General features: G+C 37.9%; 1 protein-coding gene across 1 annotated transcript in view; it reads right to left on the bottom strand.

Annotated features, from left to right (window-relative positions):
* Positions 1-600: 600 nt before the first annotated feature.
* grin3a (glutamate receptor, ionotropic, N-methyl-D-aspartate 3A) overlaps positions 601-23,743 on the bottom strand; it is a 49,643-nt gene continuing 26,500 nt past the window's right edge. Inside the window, exons 3-10 of the mRNA XM_015035641.1 lie at positions 19,179-19,848; positions 17,740-18,123; positions 17,344-17,489; positions 14,009-14,124; positions 12,714-12,865; positions 9,342-9,503; positions 8,553-8,623; positions 601-1,279 (exon numbers count right to left, since the gene is read on the bottom strand). Coding sequence (XP_014891127.1) covers positions 718-1,279; positions 8,553-8,623; positions 9,342-9,503; positions 12,714-12,865; positions 14,009-14,124; positions 17,344-17,489; positions 17,740-18,123; positions 19,179-19,848 — 2,263 coding nt within the window. The 3' untranslated portion in view covers positions 601-717. The remainder of the gene's footprint in view (positions 1,280-8,552; positions 8,624-9,341; positions 9,504-12,713; positions 12,866-14,008; positions 14,125-17,343; positions 17,490-17,739; positions 18,124-19,178; positions 19,849-23,743) is intronic.

Here is a 23,743-nt window from a genome sequence, read left to right as displayed (position 1 = left end):
GCCACAGTGTGCATTGCCAAAGATCTGAGACATTAAGCCATTGAAGGATGTCTACAAATCCCCAATGGGTTGTATGCCGGTAAGATGTAAAGTCTGTACAAGACACACAATCATAAAGACTCGACTGGCTGGGTTCATCTATGGGTCATAATAAGACCCTGAACAAACTCTTGTGAAATAGTTCATTAAGCTTAAACCGCAAAGAGTCATCGTATCAATCATCAAAGCTTAACGTCACGGCAAGCAAATCATACCTCTGAAGAGATTGGGCTTATCTCAGAGGTGAGATATTTTAGGGACAAAAGGGATGTATTCTGCATGAAAGGAACGTGGAAGAAAAGAAGCTGAAGGAATCTGAGAAGAATGAAATGGAGGCGGAGAGGACGGAGAAACGCGGCTCCTCGCTGACGAGCGTGTGGGGTTCAGCATCCCTCTTTCACCCTTGTCCACTACTGCTTCTTCTATTCAGTTCTCACCTATCTGAGGTCAGAAAAGGTCCCAGCAGGATTCAAATAGCAAAATCGGATCCACAGTGAAGATCTCAGGTCAACATTTAGATAAATTCCTGTGTGTAAATGAGGACCTTAGTAAGAGAAATCATTTTTTTTATCATTTCCAGAAGCTTGGCAGGGTTCCCTATCCAAAAGGTTTTGTGGAGTTGTGTTTCCAGGGTTTTTTTTTAAAGGCTTTTCTAGACAAAACAAGGAAAGGCAGGCTTCAGAAGTCTGGGAGTGTGTTTGTGTGTTGGTTAGTCTGCTGGTGGGGTTGGGTATACTGACAGAACTGGTTGGACTGGTGTGTTGAGGGCTGACTTGGTGAAGTCTGGTTTGTTTGCTGGTTTTCTGTTTGGTACCGTTCAAGCTCTCTCTTCCTCCTCATTGCTGACTGTAGCTGCAGCTTGATCGCAGTGATTTGACCCTCCAGTTCTGACAGTTCTTGCACCAGTGGGTTTTGACCAACTTGGCCAAGAGTACTATCACCCACTCTTAAGCTGCAGCACTGCGTTGTAGTCTGTCCAGATCCTTCTTGTCCTTGGCCCAAAACACGTCCTAACAGGTCAGAGCGGCCATTGGAGGTGGTCACTATGGGCATGTGTTTCTCCAGCAAGGGGAGAGTGTGAGGATGAGGGCGGGGAGAAGGTGGAGGTGGCGGTGGAAGGTCCTGGGAGGATGGATGTTCCAGGTCATTCTGAATATCTTGCGGAAGAAACCTTCGCCGGTTGCAGTGGGAGGATTCTGCAGGATTCCAAGATGCTGACTGGTTGTTTCCTTCGTTGCACCTGGGATGAGGCAGAGGAAAAAATGAAATGTCGGGAAAGAAATCTGTATGCCAAGGTGGGTGAAGTGTGAATCATCATGCAACATGCTGGTAGGAATACTATGCAGGTAATCTTAGAAAAAAGCTGACTGGTACAGACACAGAGAGAACATGATTTATTTATTTATTTATTTATTTTTTGCCTTAACTTAGGAGTTGTTGTGGCACATAAAATGTGCAAATGTGAATTACACTGAACAATGTTGGAAGAGATATCATCAGTGAATCATATCAGAAGAAGTACCATGCCAGCATGTCTGTCTAAATCATTCATTGTTTTTATTATTGACTTTGCTTTACTGTTGATAACCTATTCATTTCATACAAATATGAATATGCTTAGATGTTAACAAAAAGGATTTTGTTAAACATCCATTTTAAAACACTTTAATACAGACTTTATATTAGATTTACATCTAGCATCCTTCTGTGCCAGCAGTGAGCCTAACAATCCTTTGCCAGCCAACCTGGAGCTTCAGTTTTTACCGTGAAGTTAAAACCACAATGCTTTAGTTTGACAGTGCTGCCAACTTTTAGTGGAAGCATGTGTCACTTTGCCGTTCCTTTTTTTTTTTTTTTTAACCTCTTTTTCTTGATCTCAGGAGTGATGTGAACATTCAAAATCCTTTAATCAGTGTCCACTTTACCATCTGTTTATTTCTCCTTTTCATCTTGTTTATTACTCATAATAATGATTTATGAAGGGTAATTTGGAGCCACCATAAACAATATAAGACAAATTTGGATTATATTCCCCAGGAGTTTGAGGCCAACCGACTTCATGAAAAACAGTTGCCGGGCTGAAACACTTTTTTTTTTTAGATTAAAAAAGCCTTCTTGGACTTTTGCGCAAAAACAATATTTTCTTTACGATGCACCTAAGGAGGAAAGAAGATTGACACGTAATCTAACGAATAGTGCCTCGCAAAAGTACTTGTACTCATTGACATTTTCCACATTTTGCCTATGTTTGTTTACAGGCACAAACTATTAACTATTATTAACTATTAAACTATTTTTGGGGTTTTTTAAAATGTTGAATAAATATTTCATGTGCTTGTGTTCAGCCTGTGAATCTACCAGCTTTGCACTTCTTGAGACTGAAACTTTGATCATCTTTCTTTGCCATTTAACGCTCAGTGAGATTTGATGCGGAGTGTATGTGAGCATCAGTTTTCAAGCACGGCTGCTGATTATCAGTTGAATTTAAATCTGGCCTTTACCTGCATCTTTTTAATCTCAAGATGATTTGATCTCAAGTTTTGATCTAAATGAAGCTATTCTATTGTAATTGGTTTGTTTTTTGCTTAAAGGCTGTTAGGGTAGTAAGGCTCTGTTTCAGTCTTTAATCTTTAGCAGCCTAAAATAAGACTCTTTTTAGCATTACCCTCATTCCAGATGAAAAAGCGAAGCTCTTCTTTTCTAACCTAACCCTGCTTTAGTCTTTTCCAGAAACTTTTACCTGAGCTGACGTGTTTCTTGCTTTTCATGATGCTCTTTGTGCCGTAATGTCCTCTGACAAACATTTGAGTCTCCTCACGAAACATCTGCATTTATACGTTTAATTAATGAAGGGTCAGGGTTAAAATTTTACATAGCATTTCTATTTCACATTCTTTTAAAAGTCGTCTGTAGAATCACGCTCTGCTTTCTGTCTATCACATAAAATCCCAAACGAATACACAAAATATGTGGTAATAACTTCAAATGATAAAGATTTAAAGGTGCAATGGCACTAAATATGAATTAGTTTAACAACTTGACAAATGAATGAGAGTCTTAACTTTTTGGTGTTAATGTAACTTGTTGTTTTATTTCAACCAGCTCTTGTGCAGTGACTATAACTATTTACTGATGTTTGATGGATTTTTGTCAAGTCAGAGGGGAAACTGCTAATTAGGCCAATATTCTGTTGTGAACCACAAACAATTATTACATTAAGTTATAATCACACAATCTATTCATATAATAGGAAATAGAAAGGGCACCAGTAGAGAGTTATAATCTATCTACTCAGACTGTTGTGATTTAAAGCGTATGTTGTGTTTCTTTGGAGGCGACTTATTTTAATTTCTCAGAGTTGTTAAAGTAATTCGGCCAAATCTGCCTGAGCTTGAGCTTTGCTGAGGAGCTCTCGAAATCAAAAGCTATTTTTACCAGAGGAAAAAAAGTGACAAGAAGAATCTAATGAGATACTCCTAACATCAAAGCTTATAGATGACATATCTGAATACAAGAACATAAGAAGAGTTTCATCTTAAAATGATATTTCCGCCTATCGACCTGCGCTCACGGCATGGCAGTGGTGAAAGAGAGAACGTTTTTGAGATGAGGAACACTTTATCAGATCTCGTAAGCCCCAGGTCATGTAATAACCTCACCAGTTTCAGGAGGCTTTAGAGTACTGCAACTCATTCCTATCAGTGTTTTTTTTACTGAGTACATTTAATAATAATAATAATAATAACAACAACAAGTAATAGTTTCCTTGTAACATTCAACTATGGGTTAAAACATATGTTATTGTTTAGATTTTAAACTTATTTCTGCTTTTTTCCCCTCCTCCTTTCATGAATACATACAGCTCTGGAAAAAACTTAAGAGACCACTTATAGTTGTCAGTATCTCTGATAAATTGATATATGTTTGAGCAAAATGGACATTGTTCTTTTATTATATCAATTACTGACTCTGAAATTCCAAGCAAACATTTTTTTATTTTTATTTAAAGAAAATGAGGAATGGTCAAAATAACGAAAAAGATGCAGCGCTTTCAGACTTTAAATAATGCAAAGAAAACAAGTTCACATTCATTTAGAAACAACACCAATGTTTTAACTCAGGAAGAGTTCAAAGATCTGAATTTGGTGGAATAACCATGAGGTGTTCAATGCAGTGGTCTAGAGCTGTATACCATGTATATATTTTTTATCCATAAATACAATTTTTTATTTAAAAAAAATAAACTTTTAGAGAACAGCTACGACAACTGAAATGTCCTAACTTTTTTGTGTTGCAGTGTAGACCGTTATTTCATAAAACAATCTGCAAGCAATCCATTTTAGGAATAGAGATGCAAGAAATTTAGCATATTTTGCAAACTCTAAATTAGCCGAGATAACAATAATACTCTTTGGAGAGGAAGTTATCATTGAGGGAAGTGGACTTTAAAGTTCTCTTTTCTTCAGCATCAGAGACCTCCAGGGAAGAAGCAAACTGCTGCTTCCATGTTTCTTTAGAAACATTTTTAGCAGTTAATTCAGGCTGCTAACAGAGAGTGAAACTTTATCAGATAACGTAAAGGCTGAAAGTACGTAGTAAAGCAAAGTTCTGTTTTATCCGTCGGAGCTTTCAAGCTTTATCTACCTTGAGACATCTGGGAAATGCTGAAAGCCTTTAAGAAATCTCAGAGTTAAGGTAAGAATATTGAAGGATCCTCGACAGAATACACACAGAGTCAGAGCTTTATGGCTAACTGTGCCAGTTGTGCTAATTGTTAATGTAAGATTTTAAAAGTTAAGAAGTTTTGTTGTCTTTATTTTAAAATAATAATGAATCCCTGTTTTACTGCAGTTCAGACATGTGGACTCCTCCTTTCTTCTCACACACATACCTCTGCTACTGTTATTAATTATTGATTGATTATGTCCAAAAGGCTCCTGCATTGTTCCAAGTAATTAATGAATGATTTAACCGTTTAAAATTAAAAACCCCCCTTCTCTTAAATATCAAGATAGATGCATTCGTCTTTGATTTTCAAAACTCATCATAGAACATATTATTCTTTCACAAAATGATGTTCTTCTGTTTTGTGGCATGCAAAGAAGAAAGAAAAGAAAGAAATATAGTTTGTCATGGAAACTAAAATTTGGCTACACTGGTTTTGGGAATCAAAGCTTTACCAAATCAGAAATCGGGAATTGTCCACAAAAAAAAAAAAAAAATCGTAGGTCGATACATCACAATTTGCATCTACTTCACTTTCAAGAAAGGAGACCTGTAATCTTCTGCTCCCCCCTTCTGACATCAACATGTTTAGCTATTTTTTACCTTGACATGGATAGCATATTCCTATTTCATATTCTTCCATTTTATACAGAAATATGCTTAGGGGAGGGTTACATTTGCATTTGTAGACATTTCTGGGGCATCCAGTTCAAGGGGTCAAGTACTGAGTTTTGTAAGTATTGATTTCATTTTTTTTCCATGCTCCTTCACGCCATACCTTTTTTTTTAATTACAAATAATCCAAAGATATATCATAAAACACCATACCAGCTCTTCTAATGCAATTATATATATGCATATATGTCACCTCTATAATAGAATTTTATGAAACAAGGATGACCTCCCATTTATTCATATTTACCAGCATGCAGTAGTTTTCCATAACACATGCCAATAATTCACCAGTAAATAATATTTTCCCCCCATCTGTCAATCCAGATACAACTTAAGCCGACACTTGATTGTTCATTTGAAATCAAATCTGCCACATTATGAACCTACTGGTGTTTTCCACAAGATACTGAACAACCTGCTCACCATATCGTAAAGTCTCAAATTATTAATAACGCCTTTTTTTTTTGTTTTGTTATTGCTGGCGTGTAATTGGTGTATTCCGTTTCAAACAACACAGTCTGCTAAATATGTGAAAATATGTGTGTGTGTGTGTGTGTGTGTGTGTGTGTGTGTGTGCCCGGTGCAGACAACAACCAGCTAGCTAAGATCTAAAATCAGTTTAAATGATTATAAAGTAGCCTTTTACCAAAAGGAGATATTGGTCTCGATTTAGTTAATTCTTGTTTTGGATCAAGGGAAACCTCGCCTCAGATGTCTCTCATATTGTGTTTCCCTTTGTGTCATCGATTGGGTAATACCACCTGTTCCTCATTATTCTCGGCCCCCGCAGAGAGTCGTCTCCTTAGACTGATCTCACATCGCCCCTCAAATGACTTCTTGTCTCTTTTTGTTTTGCATCGCCAGGTTGATAAGTTCTGAAAATCCCAATTGTTCTCTTTACTCAGTTGAGTCTCTTGCTTTTAAGCTGCTTTTTTTATTGCATCTTATTCCACCTGCCCCTTTTTTTGTTAGCATTTTCATCAATAATGTTTACCTTCTATCCATTTAAACTGTGGGCTCAGTTTCCTACTTTCGGCTCAGTGTTTCATGACGAGCACGAAATATGGATTTTAAATCATGGGTGCTTACCCATGATTTAATTTCATTATTTCATTTTGTCCTTGCGGTGTGTGTTTCCAGCTTGATTCTGAAAACAGTTTTAATTGGTCATCTGAGAATATTTTAACCTTCTGCAGACATTTCTCCAAACTCAGACGACAGGTCTCTGATGATTTTTTTTTTCTTCTTGACATTCTTGTTGGTATAGTTAGGAAATTTAATAGGTTGTAGTTTAATCAAGAGCACTGATCACAGCCAATTAAATTCTAACCTTTTTGCTCTTTGCTGGTCATATCGTATCTTCCACACAGACTAACCGCTCTGCACCTGAACAGGATTATAAACTGATACTTTCAGACTTATTGCTGTAAGGAAAAAAATTGGATTATTTCACTGTTTGCATTCCTGCACAATAAATGCGAGACCCACCAAAGTGCAGTGCAGTGCTTGCAGCTCAGACATTCCACACGGCAGCAGGTTTCTGAGATGTGGCTAATGAGATAGTAATAATTTCTGACTTTTAGACAGCATGGAGGTATGACGCGAAGGAGTTTGATTGAATGAGGTAAGTCTGCAAGGGTAGGAGGTCTATTCTCATTACCATAGGCATCCTTCACGTCGACTTGTCTCCATAATTATTGTGTATATTTAATCCCCACTTTGTGCTCTCCACCTGAGTGCCCCCTGCTGTTCTAAGCAGAGAGGGATGTGAAATGTGCAGAGAAGTTGAACTTTTACTGCAGAGAGGAATCATTGGAAATTAAATCTGTTTACTAAGCAAACGCCCCGATAAGGATTTTCTGATCAACTGATCAAAGTTGCTTAAAATTACACAATTAGCCAATATAGGACCCGATATAGAAGATCAGCAGTTAAGTAATTTCCACTTTATTGTAACTTTGGCCATCTTAATACACACACCAGTGACCTTTTGGAAAATACCCCAATGTTTTTTTTTTTTTTTTTTTTTTTTTTTTTTTGACAGTGACAGATTTTTGGCCCAGCTTATGTTTTCAAAAGAGCCAAAAAACTAGAGTACTAAAACATTCCAACAATGTGTCACGTAAAAGAGACATAACTGTATAATGTGTGTTTAAGCATAAAACACACACGGCTACAATCTTCAATAAACTCACATCTTGATCCAGCTTACAATATTCCAAGAAGACCAGCTTGCAAATTTGATAATCGTCTTTAACCGAGGACTTTAAAAAATAAAAGGAAAATTACAACAAAGGGAAAACTGGCAGTCATGAATTATACAAGTCCTTTAAAAAAGGAGTAATATTAGTAGAGAAGAGAGTCTTTTGACTTACCTCCTGTCTGTCTCAATACTTCCAACAATACTCTGACGTCAGCATCAGATTATTTTCTCAACTCCCTCAGATAATTGCCTTCCAAGAGATTGACCATTCTATTTAGTTCCTGATTAAAAATGGGTCCCTTAACTGCCACTTGGGTGTTAATTGATGTCACTCATTCGCAGGCTGATAATTTGACCAATGGGGCATTTAAGTTTGGAAAATTGGCTCTCGGCTGGAACTGCCGTCGTGTATTTTTAGTGTGAATGAATGTGAGATTATATGGTCCATATTTTATTCATAATGACACTCCAGAGTTCAGCATGATTTCTAGCATGGACGGATTCGGTAACATTTCCAGTACGTTTACGGTCTGGTGTTTAAAGTTCAAACGGTAGAAGTAGTGGGGAAGAGGAAGAGGATCCTTCCTTGCTCAGTAAAAAGCAGTTTTTGTCATTTTTAGTAAATGAAAAAAAACGTTTTTTGTTTGTTTAAAGGAAAGGAAAAAACACAACAAAACCTGCCTATTTAATGTAGCTTGATAAAAGTTTTAATGAGCCCAAATGTCAAGTCAAAACAACATACTGTAGTAAAAAAATAATTATGGCACATCTGTGCAAAGTTCTTCTGATGTAGAGGGGGGGTTATCTGAAATCAACTTGGTAAAATAAACTAAACTAGTAGGAATATAAAATTGTCATCTAAATTGTTCATTTTGCTGACAAAGTAAAGTTTACAAGACAAGGACATTACCTTTTCTCAGGCTTGGTAACAGATGGTAGTTTGTCATCGATGAAGACAGAATTAAGGGCTCTGTGTAATCTCTGGAAAACAATCAACACATCGTGTTATGAATTTTAACACTTAAATATTTTGTCTTACAAACAGCATGTTCAACAGATTAGACTATTTCAGTAACTCAATTCACTGAGTGAAAAATGCATATATGGAGAGCGAGATTACACACAAAGTCTAATGTCTTCAAACTTCAAGAGATAAAGAAAAAATAATATATAAATATACTCTTGCAGGTTCCAACAAGAAGGATCTTAGCAATACAGTAAGTACCAAGATAGCTACATCAACCAAATATATAGCTTTAAAAAAACAGTAAAACTTCTAAAAAGTTCAACTTTTGTGTGCTTTTATGCTTTTAAAAGGGTAAAATAAGCAACAAACACTTCAAAAAACAAGTACGGTAACAGCTGTACTACTGCACGTTTGCAAACCTGAGTTATTTAATTGTTCTTAATTATAAGTTATTTAATTGGAAACTTAAAGAACTTACAAAGGTGTGATGTATGCCAAGCAAACGTACCACTAAATAATTAACGGTGAAATTAAGTGGCCTACTTTCGAAACAAACCTCTGAGGCACAACAGTATTATATCTTAATGTTTCTACTTTAAAATTTAATTTTCTTTTGCAGACAGCAGCTTTGCTCTCAAAGACCTTTTCTAAGATACCCTGAGAAATCTTCTCCTGGTAATTGTGAAATAGTCTCACTAATGTTTCTGTTTATTTTTTGGTTCAGTTCAGTACCTGACTGGTGTGCAGCCAGTATTTGGAGCGTGGCTCCTTGACCCTCGGGATCACTAGCTTGTACACAATGTGTTCCGCTATCGTGGTCAGGAGAGATAAGGCCACGCCTACACACAGCATCACAAACAGACCAGAGAAATGCTTTATGCCCATCTGCAGTGTCTGGAGAAAGAGAGGGAGATGTAGAGAAAGGAAGTTAGTGAAAGACAGAACAAAGAGGGAGACTTCAGAGCAGAATGAAGACACATATCAATTGCAAGCTGATAGTTTACAGGAAGGGCATACAATGTGACAACTATCAGGAAAAAAAAAAAAAAAAAAAAGACGGTTTTCTCTTTGCCCAAAGCATCCGAGACTTTCTGCTTGATAGTCCAGGACAATAAGACAATAAGACGCTGATGTTGCTTGTTATGTTCGTCTCTCATCATTATTTTGGATTAAAAAAAAACTTAACTTTCAATTTGTTATGGAATCTCGTTTACTTATTCAACAAAAGGATAACGGAAAACAAAAAATGCTCATTCACTTCTACAAAGAATATTACACAGAACCATCATCCACTAATGTTTCACCTTATTGGCTCTCACTTGCAAGACTGAATCTATTGAAATTTCAATTTCATCACAAACCTCAATGTTTGGCAATCCGCATTTAAGGTGCTGGACATTTCCCAATGAACCACCTGTTGCAGTTCCTGCAGCTCTGCCCGCATTCTCGTAAGAAAACTATTTACTGCTGAGCATGAAGTAGCTTGTGATATGGGCCCAGCTGCAGTGATTACATTATAAAGTCCAAAATACATGATGGATTAGATTCATCACTGCGGTATGTTAACTTGGCCAGCTACCTCTGATGAAACGTCGCAGAGTGGAAGTCCACGGTTCTGTGAGCGTTGGACAGGAAGGACATTACTGGTAGGTGATTGCTGGGGAAGAAAATCTCTCAGGAAATGTTGTTCAAAAAGCAAATTATTTATTGAACCCTGGGTTTGTGTTGTGACAGAAGAAGGGCACTTTTAGCAAAAAAAATTGTGACCAAGCTTGTTGGGTTAGAGAAGATACCAGGAGGAGTAACATCATTCATCATGACCTCATCAAACCTTTCTGAATCTGCTCCTTAGGATAAAATAATACTGCATAATGCATTGCTGTGCATATATACAATATATTTATATTTCTAATAGTGTGCTCATGTTTCTCAATTAAGATTTGAGCCAAATGCCTTTGTATTTTAAAGTCCTACATTAAACTCATCTTTTATCATCAGCTTTCTCCAAATTTATTGAAGAGCAACGTGACGTTTGACCTTCCTAATTAAATAATATTTAAATTATCTCTTTTGGAGAGTCTGAGGGCTGGATAAGTAATTCATTAGATTTTTTTCCCCCCTTTTTTGTAGCGTTTTAGAATCTCCAGGCTTAATAAAAAAAAATGTACAATACATAAATAAATAGAAAATGCTGAGTAGGACTAAACCGCGCCAGGCTGCTCGGTAATTCACCCTGCTTATATCCCATTAATTTCCTGCTGATGTTGTCCGACTCTTGTTTCTAGTGTACAAAAGGTAACGCGGGTAACACAGAATCTACCTTTACTCTGTATTTTGCACAATTTTATCTGCCATTTTGAATCGATCAGTGTATCCTCATGTGATCTCTGCACCGTACCTGTGTGGAAAAAGTTGTGATATTAAGCGACAGACAGATAAAGGAGAGAAAAAAATATATTATCCGAGCAGCTGTCTCTGCTCCAACTTTGCAGAGGCTAGGTTGTGATGCTGAAAAATGAAATGCACCCAGGGCAATTTAAATGTCTGCTACAGAAGATAGAATCTACAGCACATCTCAGTGGCTATGCGCTAGAAAATGGTTCACTTTGGCGTTACCCACTGTTTGGCATTGCAATATACCATTTCTCTACTGATATGACCTTCCTGAATTATTTACATTCAGGCTGCATATGTATTGAGGTTATGCTGTCTTTTGCAGACACATTTTTTTTTATTTTTTTTTATTTAATTAATTCGATGCAATCATTAACAGCAGAACTTAAGCTGACCGTCATTCACTTGAAAACATACAATCATGCAGACAAAATAATGACAGAGTTCCCCTGTGTGCACTTTTACCGAGTCAGGAGCAATTTTGGAAAACTACAACGATGTAACTGGTTGGAAAGATGGCCTGGTTGACAATGGATAACTGCTTGGAAATTGCAGAATAGCACAGACCACGGAGCATTGATTGCTTAGAGGGACATAGGTAGTTTGACAGCAGGAGAGTCAGAGGCCAGTGTCTCAATTAGAGAAGAGCAATTACTGTATAAGGAGGCTGCGGAGAGCAAGGAATGGGTTTTCAGAGTTGGACCCGAAAGCTGGTGAGACCACAAACCAAATCCCCTGTGTCGAACGACCCAGAATGGAAACATTTCTATTTATTCATGGGCCTCGCTATAGTATTCACAGTTCTTGAACCTTTGTGATATTAAAACCATAAAGATCAATGTGCCTAATTGAGTATTCATGTTCAAAATGAGGGGATGACTGTGAAGAGAAAGGAGAAGAATGTGTGATTTTCATGTTTTATAGATCCACCTCTACATGTGGGATGCAGTGAAGGATTTGACATAGATCCTTAATTATATATAGGTCTGGGATTTGACTGAGTCACTTTAACACCATTGGATTGTTTATGGTGAGCCTCTATAATGTTGCAATGGCCTTCTACTTAAAAAAAAAAGGAGATTTGTGCATGACCAACTGTTGCTATGCCAGCAGATTCTCTCCCTCTCAGCTGTGGATCTCTGCAGCTCCTTCAGGGAAACCTCAGGCTGATTATTGTTCCCCTTGCTAAGCTGCCAGTTTACCAGGACAGCTATGTCTTTGTGCTAGTGTTGTTCCATAACATTTCCATTTTTACTCGTCAGAATGAACCATGCTCTGTAATATATTTAAAGCTTCAACATAACTTTATACCTGACTTGTCTAGTGTGTATCTTGTTCCTTGATGCGGCTTCTTCACTAATGTTCTCTGAATAATGTGAGTTATTTTCATAACAGTGACACTGATTAACTTTTTTTTTTTTTTTAATTAATGAGTTTTGGATTTTATAAATTATTTACAGCTATGATGCATAATTATATTTTATGAATCAACACACAATAGTGCATGACTGCAAATTACAATACATTGAAGTTTATGCTTGCAGCATAACAAAATGTGCAAAAGTTTGACAAATATGAAGGCCGCTAAAGTGACAATACTGTATTTTATACACCCTGAAGGTTTATCTTAGTGTTAAATAGTTCTTTTGCCGTTTATGTGAGATAAACAGCAGCACATAAACTCCATTCACTCAACGCCTTCACACTCACCTCAGTCACAGCAAAGCTTCGCTTTCCGCAGGGCACAACCTTGTACCATTTGTCATGCAGCATGTCCATGAACCCATCGGATTTGTACTGACTAACAAGCTCCGAGAAGTTGGAGGTCAGCGGCGAGTTCTGAGGGAGGCCTATGCCGTATCCTGCCCGTGGCGACACAGAAACAAAGCAGTCTCATTAATAGTTATACTTTTGCAGGCGTAAAACATATAGCAAACATGCGTTGCACTTCTTTTGAGACGACTCATAAATGACTTCAGTGTTCGTCCACGGGTCTCAGCAAGCCAGGGAATGTGTGACAAATTCTGCAACAGCCAATTACAAAAGCACCCTGGTTGCACTGATTGATTTGAATTGTATCCTGAAGGCTTAAGGGTGCATTAAGTAATTAACAACAGCACTGGAATCTGGGGCTGTGGTGGCCTGTAATGGAAGGAGGCGCCATGGGAACATCTCCACAGCGGGAGGAAGAGGATGGCTAAATGGACCAGAGATTAACGGTGGACAGTGGAGATTGTAAGCTTTTGAAAGCCAAAAAGATTAACGACTGTGCATACGTTGAGTGATTGATATTGTTAAATTTAGGGGTGTTTGAAGTGAAAACTGTTGTTTGTTTAAAACCCATACCGGTATGAAATGAAATTAAATCAGCATATCAAGAGTTAAAATGAGTCTGTCGGTTAATAACAAACACATCATTTACTCAAATTAAATAAATAGTATGTCTCATTTTTTGAATAAGATTGATTTTAATTATTCACCTAGGGAAAAGTCAGAAATGAAATGGGATTTCCTTTTGCTCTGCTCGACTGATTTGACAACAGAAAACAATCAAAATTGTGTCCCAAGCTGAGCAGTAAGATTTGTGTTTTTACTGATCCTGACAACTTGCATGGATGCAGACATGACTCAGTGGACAAGAGGTCATCTTTTAATTGGAAACAAAATGGGTTCGGTTGGTGGTAAAATTGTCTTTGAGAAAGACAAGTTGTCTTTGGAAACCTGTATTTTCTTTCTTTCTAATATTTTAATATCCGCTCTTTCAGTAAATGCTCAAATACGAACGTCATTCGAGAATAATTTGAAGCTACATTCAACATAAAAGTCTGCAGACATATGTATCCGTAAACACCGAGTAGGCGGGGCTCCACTGTAGATGTGTGCAATTCTGACGGCTTGCAACTAACCCTCATTTTCTGATGTCTTTTCTATATTTTTCGTTGTCGTTACTGTTGCTTACTAAACAAAAACAGACAATTGTAAAGCTCATAGCATTCTGATATTACCTTCTATGGCAAAAGGTTTCCCCACTGTGAGTGTTTTACAGTCGGCATCTATGGAAACCTCGTAGTCCAACAGGGCTTTATCCATAATGAACGCATCCAGTTTCTGTGGGTCAGCCCTGTAATAAGACAGACAGAGGACTATAGAGGAGTCACCATCATCCCTTGTCCTATTAATTAGCATTTCAGGTACATTTTGCTCCGGGAGGCTAAAGGTTACGTGTGTCTTAGTTGTGTGGTGAAAGGTGAGGCAAGAGTTTATCTTGTTCTTCCAGTGAGAATTATTCAGAGGAGCATTTCAAATGTGAGGCAGCAAGCTGCAATGGGAAACGTATACCAACAAGCACCGTCTATGTTATACCACAGCAGCCATTGTAATATTGTGTTGGATGTCATTGGGGACCTTTCTTAACCAGCACATGAGAAACAAATATATGCTGATGATGCAAGCTAAACAGTTCCTTATCTTATAAAAGCTTCACCAAAAACAAGCAAGGTTTGATTGTCTAAAATGAATTTGCACCAGTTGATAGTTTATCTGTTTCTTCCAGGGGTGTCCACTTTATGCCGCAACACTTTAAGCTCTAGCTCTCTCATCCGAGAAACGTAGGGATTAGGGAACTGAGAAACGAGATCTGGCATAATCGTTTTATGTTCCGAGTAGATTTCTCTAGGAAAACTTAAGCACAGTTTTTCCACAGAAAAGACAACAAAAATGTATATAGGCATTCTATCCTGGTTATGTTTTTATACACAGTCAGTGGCTAGCTTTTTAAGTAAAGTAATGTCAAGAATTAACAAAAAGAAATCTTTTTTTCCCCCTCTCCAAACCCATCAGAGAGCGGAAAGCTGACAGCAAAAGAATCACAACAAAGGCCTCTTAACAACGCTGATAGGAAAGCATCTGGAGTGCACACAACGCGTCCCAGCGTTCATCTACCACAGCAAGCTGTACTAATTAAACCAGAGTGTTGACACAAATTGTGCAAGCACTCCTCAGGCTAAAGAGCAAACACTGTGTGGTATTGTTCTGCAAAGCATTATCAAAACCAAGTGTGGAATGTCATATTGCAGACGAGGTTTTCAGACGTCGCTGCAATATAGTAAATTACTGGTCTTCAAAATCATGTGATGTTTTTTGTCTTTGGGGGCTTTTGTCAAAGAAATTAACACATTTACTAAACAAACATCCATCAGCTTAGGCTATTTAACTTTTAATGCTAAATTTCATATTTAAAACATGATTTCTGGATAATATCCTTTATCGCGTGTTCTGAATTTAAGCAGCTTTTTTCCCCTCTGGGCTCATTTGTGTTTAAATCTTCCAAAATGTAATTTATCTCTTTATGCAGATAGAGATAAATAACTTTGTTAGAAATGTTTGTATTGCCTAAAGGTCTCATGGAGTGGCCTTGCATTTTCTTTCCCCCAGAACTTTGTTGACCACCGGCCAATAAAATCAATGTCTGTCTCCAAGTTCGACCAGTTTATTTAGATTCTTCACAAATGCATTAAAATGAGTTGAGATGTTGAAGCTCCGTGTCAGGCCTTCAGAAATTTCAACTCTCAAATAATGAAATAGACTTTTCAACCTCTATTGCATGTTTTATTTTTTAATCAAGGGCAGCATTTGAAATCCTGCTCTATCCCCAACTCACTGTTGCCGGCTCATTGTACTGATTTGAAATATATTGAGACTTTCAGCCTTCATCTTAAATCCAATTTTTTTTTTTTTTTAAATTAATGAAGCCACTAACTTTCAAACAAGATGGAAAAACACGTCTCCTTTTCTGAAACATCCTCTTTTCAGGATAAGGGAAACTGGTGACAGAACATGTTTTTGTGTTGCTGCATGAAAAATATCAGGATTGTTGCTGCAAATTATGTTAGATGGTCATATTCATTAAATGTGTATAATTACATACGTATACATTTTAATAATATATGTGTTTCGACTAGACTCGCTTGTCAGATTAAAAGTACCTGGTAGGAACTTTTTTTTTTTGTGCTTATTTTGGGTTTTTCTGGCTTTTAAGTTTGGCTCATTTGTTATCGGCTGAATAATGTGCAAAACTGAGAATAAAACTGGACCAAAAATGAATCTATGAGGGACAGCAGACGTGAACTCCTCACTCAATCAGGCGAGAAAGTTTTGAATATGTGGCTGCATGGTCATTTAAATTCATATGACATATTAAAACAGAAGTTAGCAAATTAATTCTGAAAGATTGAGTTTTTATTTTTATTTTATATTATGTTAAATTAAGATAATCTTCAACAAATTTCTATCCTATTAATATAGCCATACACACATCAGTCATTAAAACCAACTCAAGGTCATTTTCACTTGAATCAGTGATGAAAGAGCTCTCTGTTGAAAAAGAAACATGCAAATATACTATAACTCAACCTCGGAGAATCTTGGCGTGGTAGCCTTTCTGTAGTTAATGTTTCTCATGAGGAAATATGCTTTTGCTAAAACATTCCAGCATGAATCCTATTGTATGCTTCTGTTGGAAGTTTGCATGTTTCCTGTTCGGCTGAGTTTTCTTTCCAAACGTCTGCTTCCTTCGCCTTTATTCCAAGCATCTTTTAATTGTTCTGTGAAGGGTTTTGCTGATGTAAAGTTCTTTTTCCTCACAGTTCACTCCTGGTATCACACTAAATAGTGGTATTATGCTAGAACGCTAAAAAAAAAGCACAATGAAGTCGCCGATGTATTATGCCTCATCCCTGGCTGACTGCACCTTAACACAATGGTTAGTTCTGCGGCACACATGTGACATGATGACAAGCTGTAATTCTCAAAAGAGAACATTATTTCTGTGAAATTGTAATATATATATATATATATATATATATATATATATATATATATATATATATATATTAATAAATAAGTGAAAAATAAATCTCTTTTCATCCTCGTAAATTGTGTCCTTGCCATGGCCTGTGTTGCAGCTGCCTTTTCCCACTATATTCAGCCATGCTCCACAGGGATGCCAGCTGAATGTTGAAGCAGCTTAGGATGACAGCAGTGGCAGGGTAAAGAGTAGGGTGGGTTCTGAATACAAACCGACAACCTTGTGGTGGGGAATGACAGCAATAGGGTTGAAATATTTCCCCCCTTTCCTTTTCCCCCTCCTTCATAAATGTTGACATTCCTTAGGCTGGCATGCATCTTTTATCAAAGACGATATCGTATTCAGATTTGCAGAAATGACACAAAGAGATAGCTGGGTCAACATTATGAAAGACGACGTCAGAATATGGATCGGGCTTTTATGTGTGCCTGCATGATGCACTGTATACACCCTCTATCCGATCTGTTGTTTTACTTTAGATGATGTATGCCATCTGGTGTTGCTGGAACATTGTATCTTCTCATATATTCATGCATCTCAGGGAAACTCTTCTTGACGTAGTCCTCTGCACTGCTTTCTCTCACTGTAGCAAAGCGGAATCCCTGAGAGGGATGGTGCAACTGCAGAGGCGAAGAAAGAAACCAAAATTTCACCTTTAGGATCATTTTTACTTAAATAAATTATCATTCTTCAGTTCGAATTTATTGTTTTTTTTTGTTTTGTTTTTCCGTTTTATCCATCTTCATGTTCTGGTTTATACTCCAACATAATCTTTGGCAAAAATAAAGAAATATAAGCCCTGGAAAACCAGACTTGTCTAACAAAACAACTTCTTGTGGAAAATTAACTATTTAAGGTGTTATCTTTTACCTTTGGATCATGTATCCCTGACAGCTGCTCGTAGGTTTTCTCCCCGACCATGACCGCAGCCAAGTTAGCAGTGTAGGTGGACAGACAGAAGAGGCAAAAGATGGCCCAAAGGTTCATCAGCAGGCGACCAGTCCAGCACTTGGGGGGTTTGATGGCTACTGTTCTCCCGAAGAGAATAGCGTAACACACGTTGAGGGCCGAGGAGAAGGAGAAGACGCGGTTACGGTTGCGTCCACGAGGGGTCATTCCAAAGGGGCTGTGCCACTCGTACAGGGTGAGGAAGACGGCAGTGACGTGGAGGGAGACGAAGATGCCGAGCCACATGGACCAATGGAGGGGCCACATGAAGGCGCCAATGGGTGCAGCTGTGTCACGGGTACGAACCTGCGCAGGACGGGTGCAGAAAACTTTAGAACTGAGATGGCTGAATCGTAAGAGTTGCTATCATTTTCGTGCTATATTCCCTAGTTCAATTGTCGTTCTGTTTTTTCATCCCAACTTAAAATTGTGAAAGTTTTGACATTCCTTACGATGAAAGAAAAAACTGAAAACATATGAACTTTTAATAGAGAATCAAAATTGGTGACGATGTGATGCTGTATGGCAGGTGCATTTGTTGGAGGCAGCCTGTTGGAAACTTTGTTATAACCCTGATAGCTCAAAACTGTGTGTAGCGTCTTAAAAATAATGAAATGCTAACATCCTGGTATTGAGTAAAACCGCATCAAAATTAATCATAGAAAGAACAGTCATTCTCACCATTCACATACAGTATCTAATAATGATTTCTGTCTTTTTTTTTTCCTTATATATCTTAGAAAATAAAATTTGGTTTTACTTAAAAGTTTGGAAATGCTTCAAATTAAATTTGATATTTCCCCAAAAGTTTCAAATCTGGGTAAGATCCCTTTTACAAGCAATACATTTTTTTCTACCTACATGGGAAATTGCTTTTAACTATGTACTTTATACAGACACAACTAAAAATGAAGCCATTGTAAGCAACGGCTAAAAGGAAAACAAATCAGTGTACTCTGCTCTAGTACTCTGAAGAACTGTCAACCCAAACAAAGCTGAAGTTTTACCTCTCCAGTTACACCACAGGAGGCAGAAAGAAGAGTGATCACCACCATCACTGTGTCTGTCTGCTGGTGAGAATAGCTACAGTAATTGTAGTAATGGAGTTCCCCCACAAAGCTGTACGCTCGCCAGTCCAACCCTATACGGGGAATTGCATTAGGGTCCAATAACGTGAGACTTGCTGTAATAAAGCCCTGCTGTATTGACAGTGACCACCAGAATACCAAGCAGAGAGAATTTAAGGGAGGACAATGACAAGCAGTGAAAAAGATAGGCTAAAGACAGACTGAAATAAAGAGTAAGAACTGGGATTTAACAGGCGATCAAAAAGTAGTCAGAGTGAGAAGGACAGTACTGACCAGAATCCCCAGGCTGGTGGAGAAGAAGGGTGATGTAAAGTCAATGACTTGACTTCTGGCTGAGTTAATGCTGAATGACGTCACCGCCAGGTGGGCGGCACCACTTAGCAGATCGCCCACCAGTCCCGTCCAGCGCCCGTTCTTGTACCCTCCATACTTCCCGTCACCAACAATGTACAGGTCAAAAGTAAAGCCAATATCCTCCGCCAGCTTTTCCAGCAGGTCAATGCAGTAACCGTAGCAACATTTCTTCAGTTCTGTAGGAACAGATCCATTATGTCCTGCGAGTTTCTGGAAAAGCCCTTTCAAAACCGAGGTCTCGTTGGTAAGCGGGTCCAAGCACAGCTGACCCGCTGGACACATCCCGTCTCCATCCACCTCACGGGTAAACACAAAGGGATGCTCCACCAGCGTCACCACTCGCATGTGCAACCGCGCAGATCGGCGCCAGTCTCCTCCGCTACCAGACCCTTGATGGCTTGGCCAAGCCCCCTGGTCCATTAGAACTCTCCCTCTGCGCCAGCGTCCCAGACGGGTCCAGGTTGGCTGGCCAAGAGGGTCCAGCTGGAGAGACCAGATGTAGTGATGGGCCTCTGAGATGATATTCTGACTTTGGCTTTCTTTGGATATAAAGCCACTTTGGCCCTCAAATGACGTGTTGGCCAGAAATCTAAAGAAAAAAAGAGACAAACAGAAAAAATGTGAAAAGAAAAAGGACACAATAGAATTTAAAAAAAATATAATTATCTTACTTGACACAAAAATATAATTTTATAAACTTCATACTAAATATTCCCTAAATGTGGATTTTTAGAATCATTCTTAAACCCTCTATTTTATATCTCAAGAATCACCATAAAGTCAATAAACATACCAGCACAATGAACTGTAAAATATCTTTGGAAATATTAAATGTGTAGAAGTATTTTTGCATATTCATTGAATCATCAGTTCAGCACTTTCTTTGTATTTTTTGATGATTATCATCATCAAAAAATACAAGGTAAAAATAAACGTGACACATACTATTACTCACGGAGTCACAAATACACATCATCACAATACATCATCGTTTGATGATGCCAGTGATGCCACAATCTTGAGGAAATTCTCACTGTACTCAGTAAAATTGCAATTTTATTATTGCATGACATAAATAATATATACATGCATTTGTACATAAGATTCGTGAGCACAGCTGCACATGTGGGTACATTATGTACAAACTTATGGCAAGCCATAGAACCAACCATGTTCTTATTGAATACATGAAACTTTTCATCTTTCATGTTATCAGACTAGTTAAGTAGTTTTTTTTTTTTTTTTTTTTTTCAGAATCCAGTGTGTTAAAGCAGGAAATAAACACTACGACATATAATGGTGAAGACCAAAGAGACATTGCTTCATTTTTTTTTGTTTGCTTTTACAAACAAAAATCTGAAAAGTGTTGTGTGTATCACAATCGCTCCTACTCTGTTACCTCTAAATAAAACCGAGTGCCACCAACTCAAACCTCAGACATGGTTTTAAGAAAGCAGAGTAAGTAAAGCTGTTCCTTTAAAAACTTGAGTGAGCAAACAGACAGGTCAGGTACAAAGCAGTCTGCCTGTGGGAACTCAGTGGCACGCCTTGGAATCCAGACAAACTCGTTCTGTGGGTGGAACAAGAATACTTTCTGTGCACTTTACCTTTTCATTATCCTGAACAGCTGAAACAAATCAGTGAACCCAAATATTTGCATGTTTGTCCATCACCGCAGTGATACATTATTAAGTGCCATGTTTTAAGACATGGTACAAAAAATGGCACCACTGCAAATACACAGACATGGATGTAAACAGGACAGAAGAGATAATTAATCTGAAATGCAGCCAAGAGGCCTGTGGTACCTCTAGAAGAGCTACAGAGATCAACATCTCAGCTGTCAACAAAGATTATGCATTCCAGTAATCTGGTCATTATGGAAAAGAGGCAACAAAATAAGTATGATTATTATACATCATGAGGCAAAATGAAAAGGTTTAAATGAAGGCATATTCATGTGTCAAAAATGTCTATTCATCAATGTTCTGCATATAATTTGACTGAACTGGAGCAATATTGGGCAAAGAATACAAAAAGGCTGGAAGAGGTACAAGTGCCTCAAATACTTTAGCAAAATATCAGCATGGTTTGCTTTTCAGATTTATAAATCTTGAAAGCTATGAATTGTTTCCTTCCTGCTTTACGATTATGTCCTACTTAGTGTCTCCTTTTGATTATCTATTGCTGTAGCATAACAAACTGTAAAAGAACTCACTGAATTCATTAGTTCTGTTGAAAGGAAAAACAACTTTTTGTGTCACATATGGTTAATGGAGCACACACTAAAAGAACACAGACAACAGCTTAAATCATAAAATAAAGTTAGACATTCAACACAATACTTCCTTCAAAGTGCCTTTTTAAACTCATTATCCAAACACCCAATGGTATCCGTGTGTGATATACAGACTTGAATTAATAATTAGTTTCTACATGGTTCTATACAAACAATGCTGGGTCTTGGTACCCTCAGTAGCTTAGTGGAGTGCTTAAAGTGTTTTTTTTGTGTGAGTATGTGAGTGGGACTGCACACGACAGAGCATGGTTCAGTGGTCAAGCCATCTCTTGAACTGAGGCATGCCAGCTGTCTGAGAATGTCAGATACCAAAGCAGATGCAGACACCGAACAGAGGAAAATACCCACACCTGCCCAGTGAGTTGTATAAGCTTGGATGTGTGAGGAAAAAAAAAATATAAGTTGAATTTACTGTGAGCAGGTTGATGTGCCCCCCCTTTGGCATGCCCTCGGGAGGTACTGATGTAGCTGATGTGACCTTTTCCAAAATATATCTTTTCTGTCACCTGGCTCAATGGAAAAAAACACCCTTTCCCAACTACACGTTGAGTTTCATAGTTGTTTAACAGGCACTAAGCCAACCTGACAACTCTCCTACTCTGTTTTAAGGTCATTGTTTTTACTTCAGCCATCAGTGAAGAGCCGCGTTTCCGACTGCACACAACGGAAACAAGACACCTTTTACAAGTTCCTGAAGTGGAGTGCAATGTTTTTCCTACTGCTGAAGTTAATTTTTTATTTATTTATTTATTTTTTTTATAAAAGACACCTACAACCTACATTTAAATACTGAAACCTGAAGGTTAGTGCCAGGATGTCTGAGCAGACATACAGAAAGAAAAGGCAAGGATGCAGCGATACAAAGCTAACAGAATACCGCAGATCCAGCTGGCCATGACGCTGACCGCCCTTGCTCGTTTGTGAATCATTCGATTTTTTCTGATTGAAAACACATGCAGTGGTTAAAATGACATACAAATTTCCAGTGTGTCTAAGCCTCAATGGCTCTTTTGTGCCATGAGTAAAAAAAGCAAAGCATAGGCTGTCATTATATAGGCTGAGAGCAGAAGTGGAAATGGAAAAATTACTTGCTCTGTTCTGTCAACACCATATTCACATTTCTATCGCTAGGATTTTTTATGTATTTATTTATTTTTTGACCAAAAAGACCTTATAGCATAATATATAATATAAACTTTATGAGAAAGCTCTGTGTTGTAGGATACTGTAAAGATTGAGCTGGAAATAATGACAACTATGTTTAGGAGAGGCAAAAAGATGCTCTTGAACCTAAACACACTTCTCCAGCTATCAGAAAATGAATGTATTGGCATCATGGTGAGGGTTTGGTTTCCTGCCAGTGGTTTTGGTGGAGACAGCAAAGAAGAAGGAGGAGGACCAGCTCGCCTGAACCAACAGCTAGAAGATTACAAGTTTGAGAAAAAGAAGCATGATCACCAGCACTTGTCTTAGCTTTAGACTGGAAAAGACTGGAAAGGCTAAGGCAGCATTAAGTTTTTGAACGGCCCCAACCTTGAATCTTAAAAAAAAAATCCTGATGATGTGGCAGAAAATAAACCCAATTTAAATGAGCTGGGAACAAATATTCCTCTAGAATTATAGCAGGACATTGTTGATGCTACAAAACTATCTGGTTTCTCTGCAACCAAAATCTGCAATAAACTCAAATGTTTCCATCATGCAGTTTATCAGAGGAATAGTTTGGATTTGTCACAGTAAGGTTCTGTTGTATTTACTATCTACATTTATTTTATTTTCTTTACAACACGATAGAAAAAAAATAAAGCCCAACAGGAATTCATATTGATGAATCTGTGTAATTATGTTAGTGCCTGTGTATCTTTAAATAGAAGTGCTCAATTAAACTCCAGTCGTTGGCCTGTTTACAGATCAAACTGTGGTCTGCAAGTTGGTGCCCTCTGACCTTAAAACTTATGCAACTCAGCTGGAGTGTTACTGACCTTTAAGCTAAGATCAAATAAAGCCTTTCATTACTTTTATAGAAGCTGGGATGCTTATGTTCATTAGTCAGTGGGAAGAATTTACCCCGTCAAACTGACAAAACACTTACAAAGTTAAAAAATGACGAGAGGGTTAAACACAATGCTTGGTTTGCCACCTCCTCCCTCCCTTTCCTGGCTGAACAAAACCAGCCCAGATATGT

This window comes from Poecilia latipinna, unplaced genomic scaffold (assembly GCF_001443285.1).
Source record: "Poecilia latipinna isolate Pla-1442-1.1 unplaced genomic scaffold, P_latipinna-1.0 Scaffold342, whole genome shotgun sequence".
In the NCBI taxonomy this organism is placed as follows: Eukaryota; Metazoa; Chordata; class Actinopteri; order Cyprinodontiformes; family Poeciliidae; genus Poecilia; species Poecilia latipinna.
Note: the sequence above shows the minus strand (reverse complement) of the source record. Positions and strands in the feature narration are given on the sequence as shown.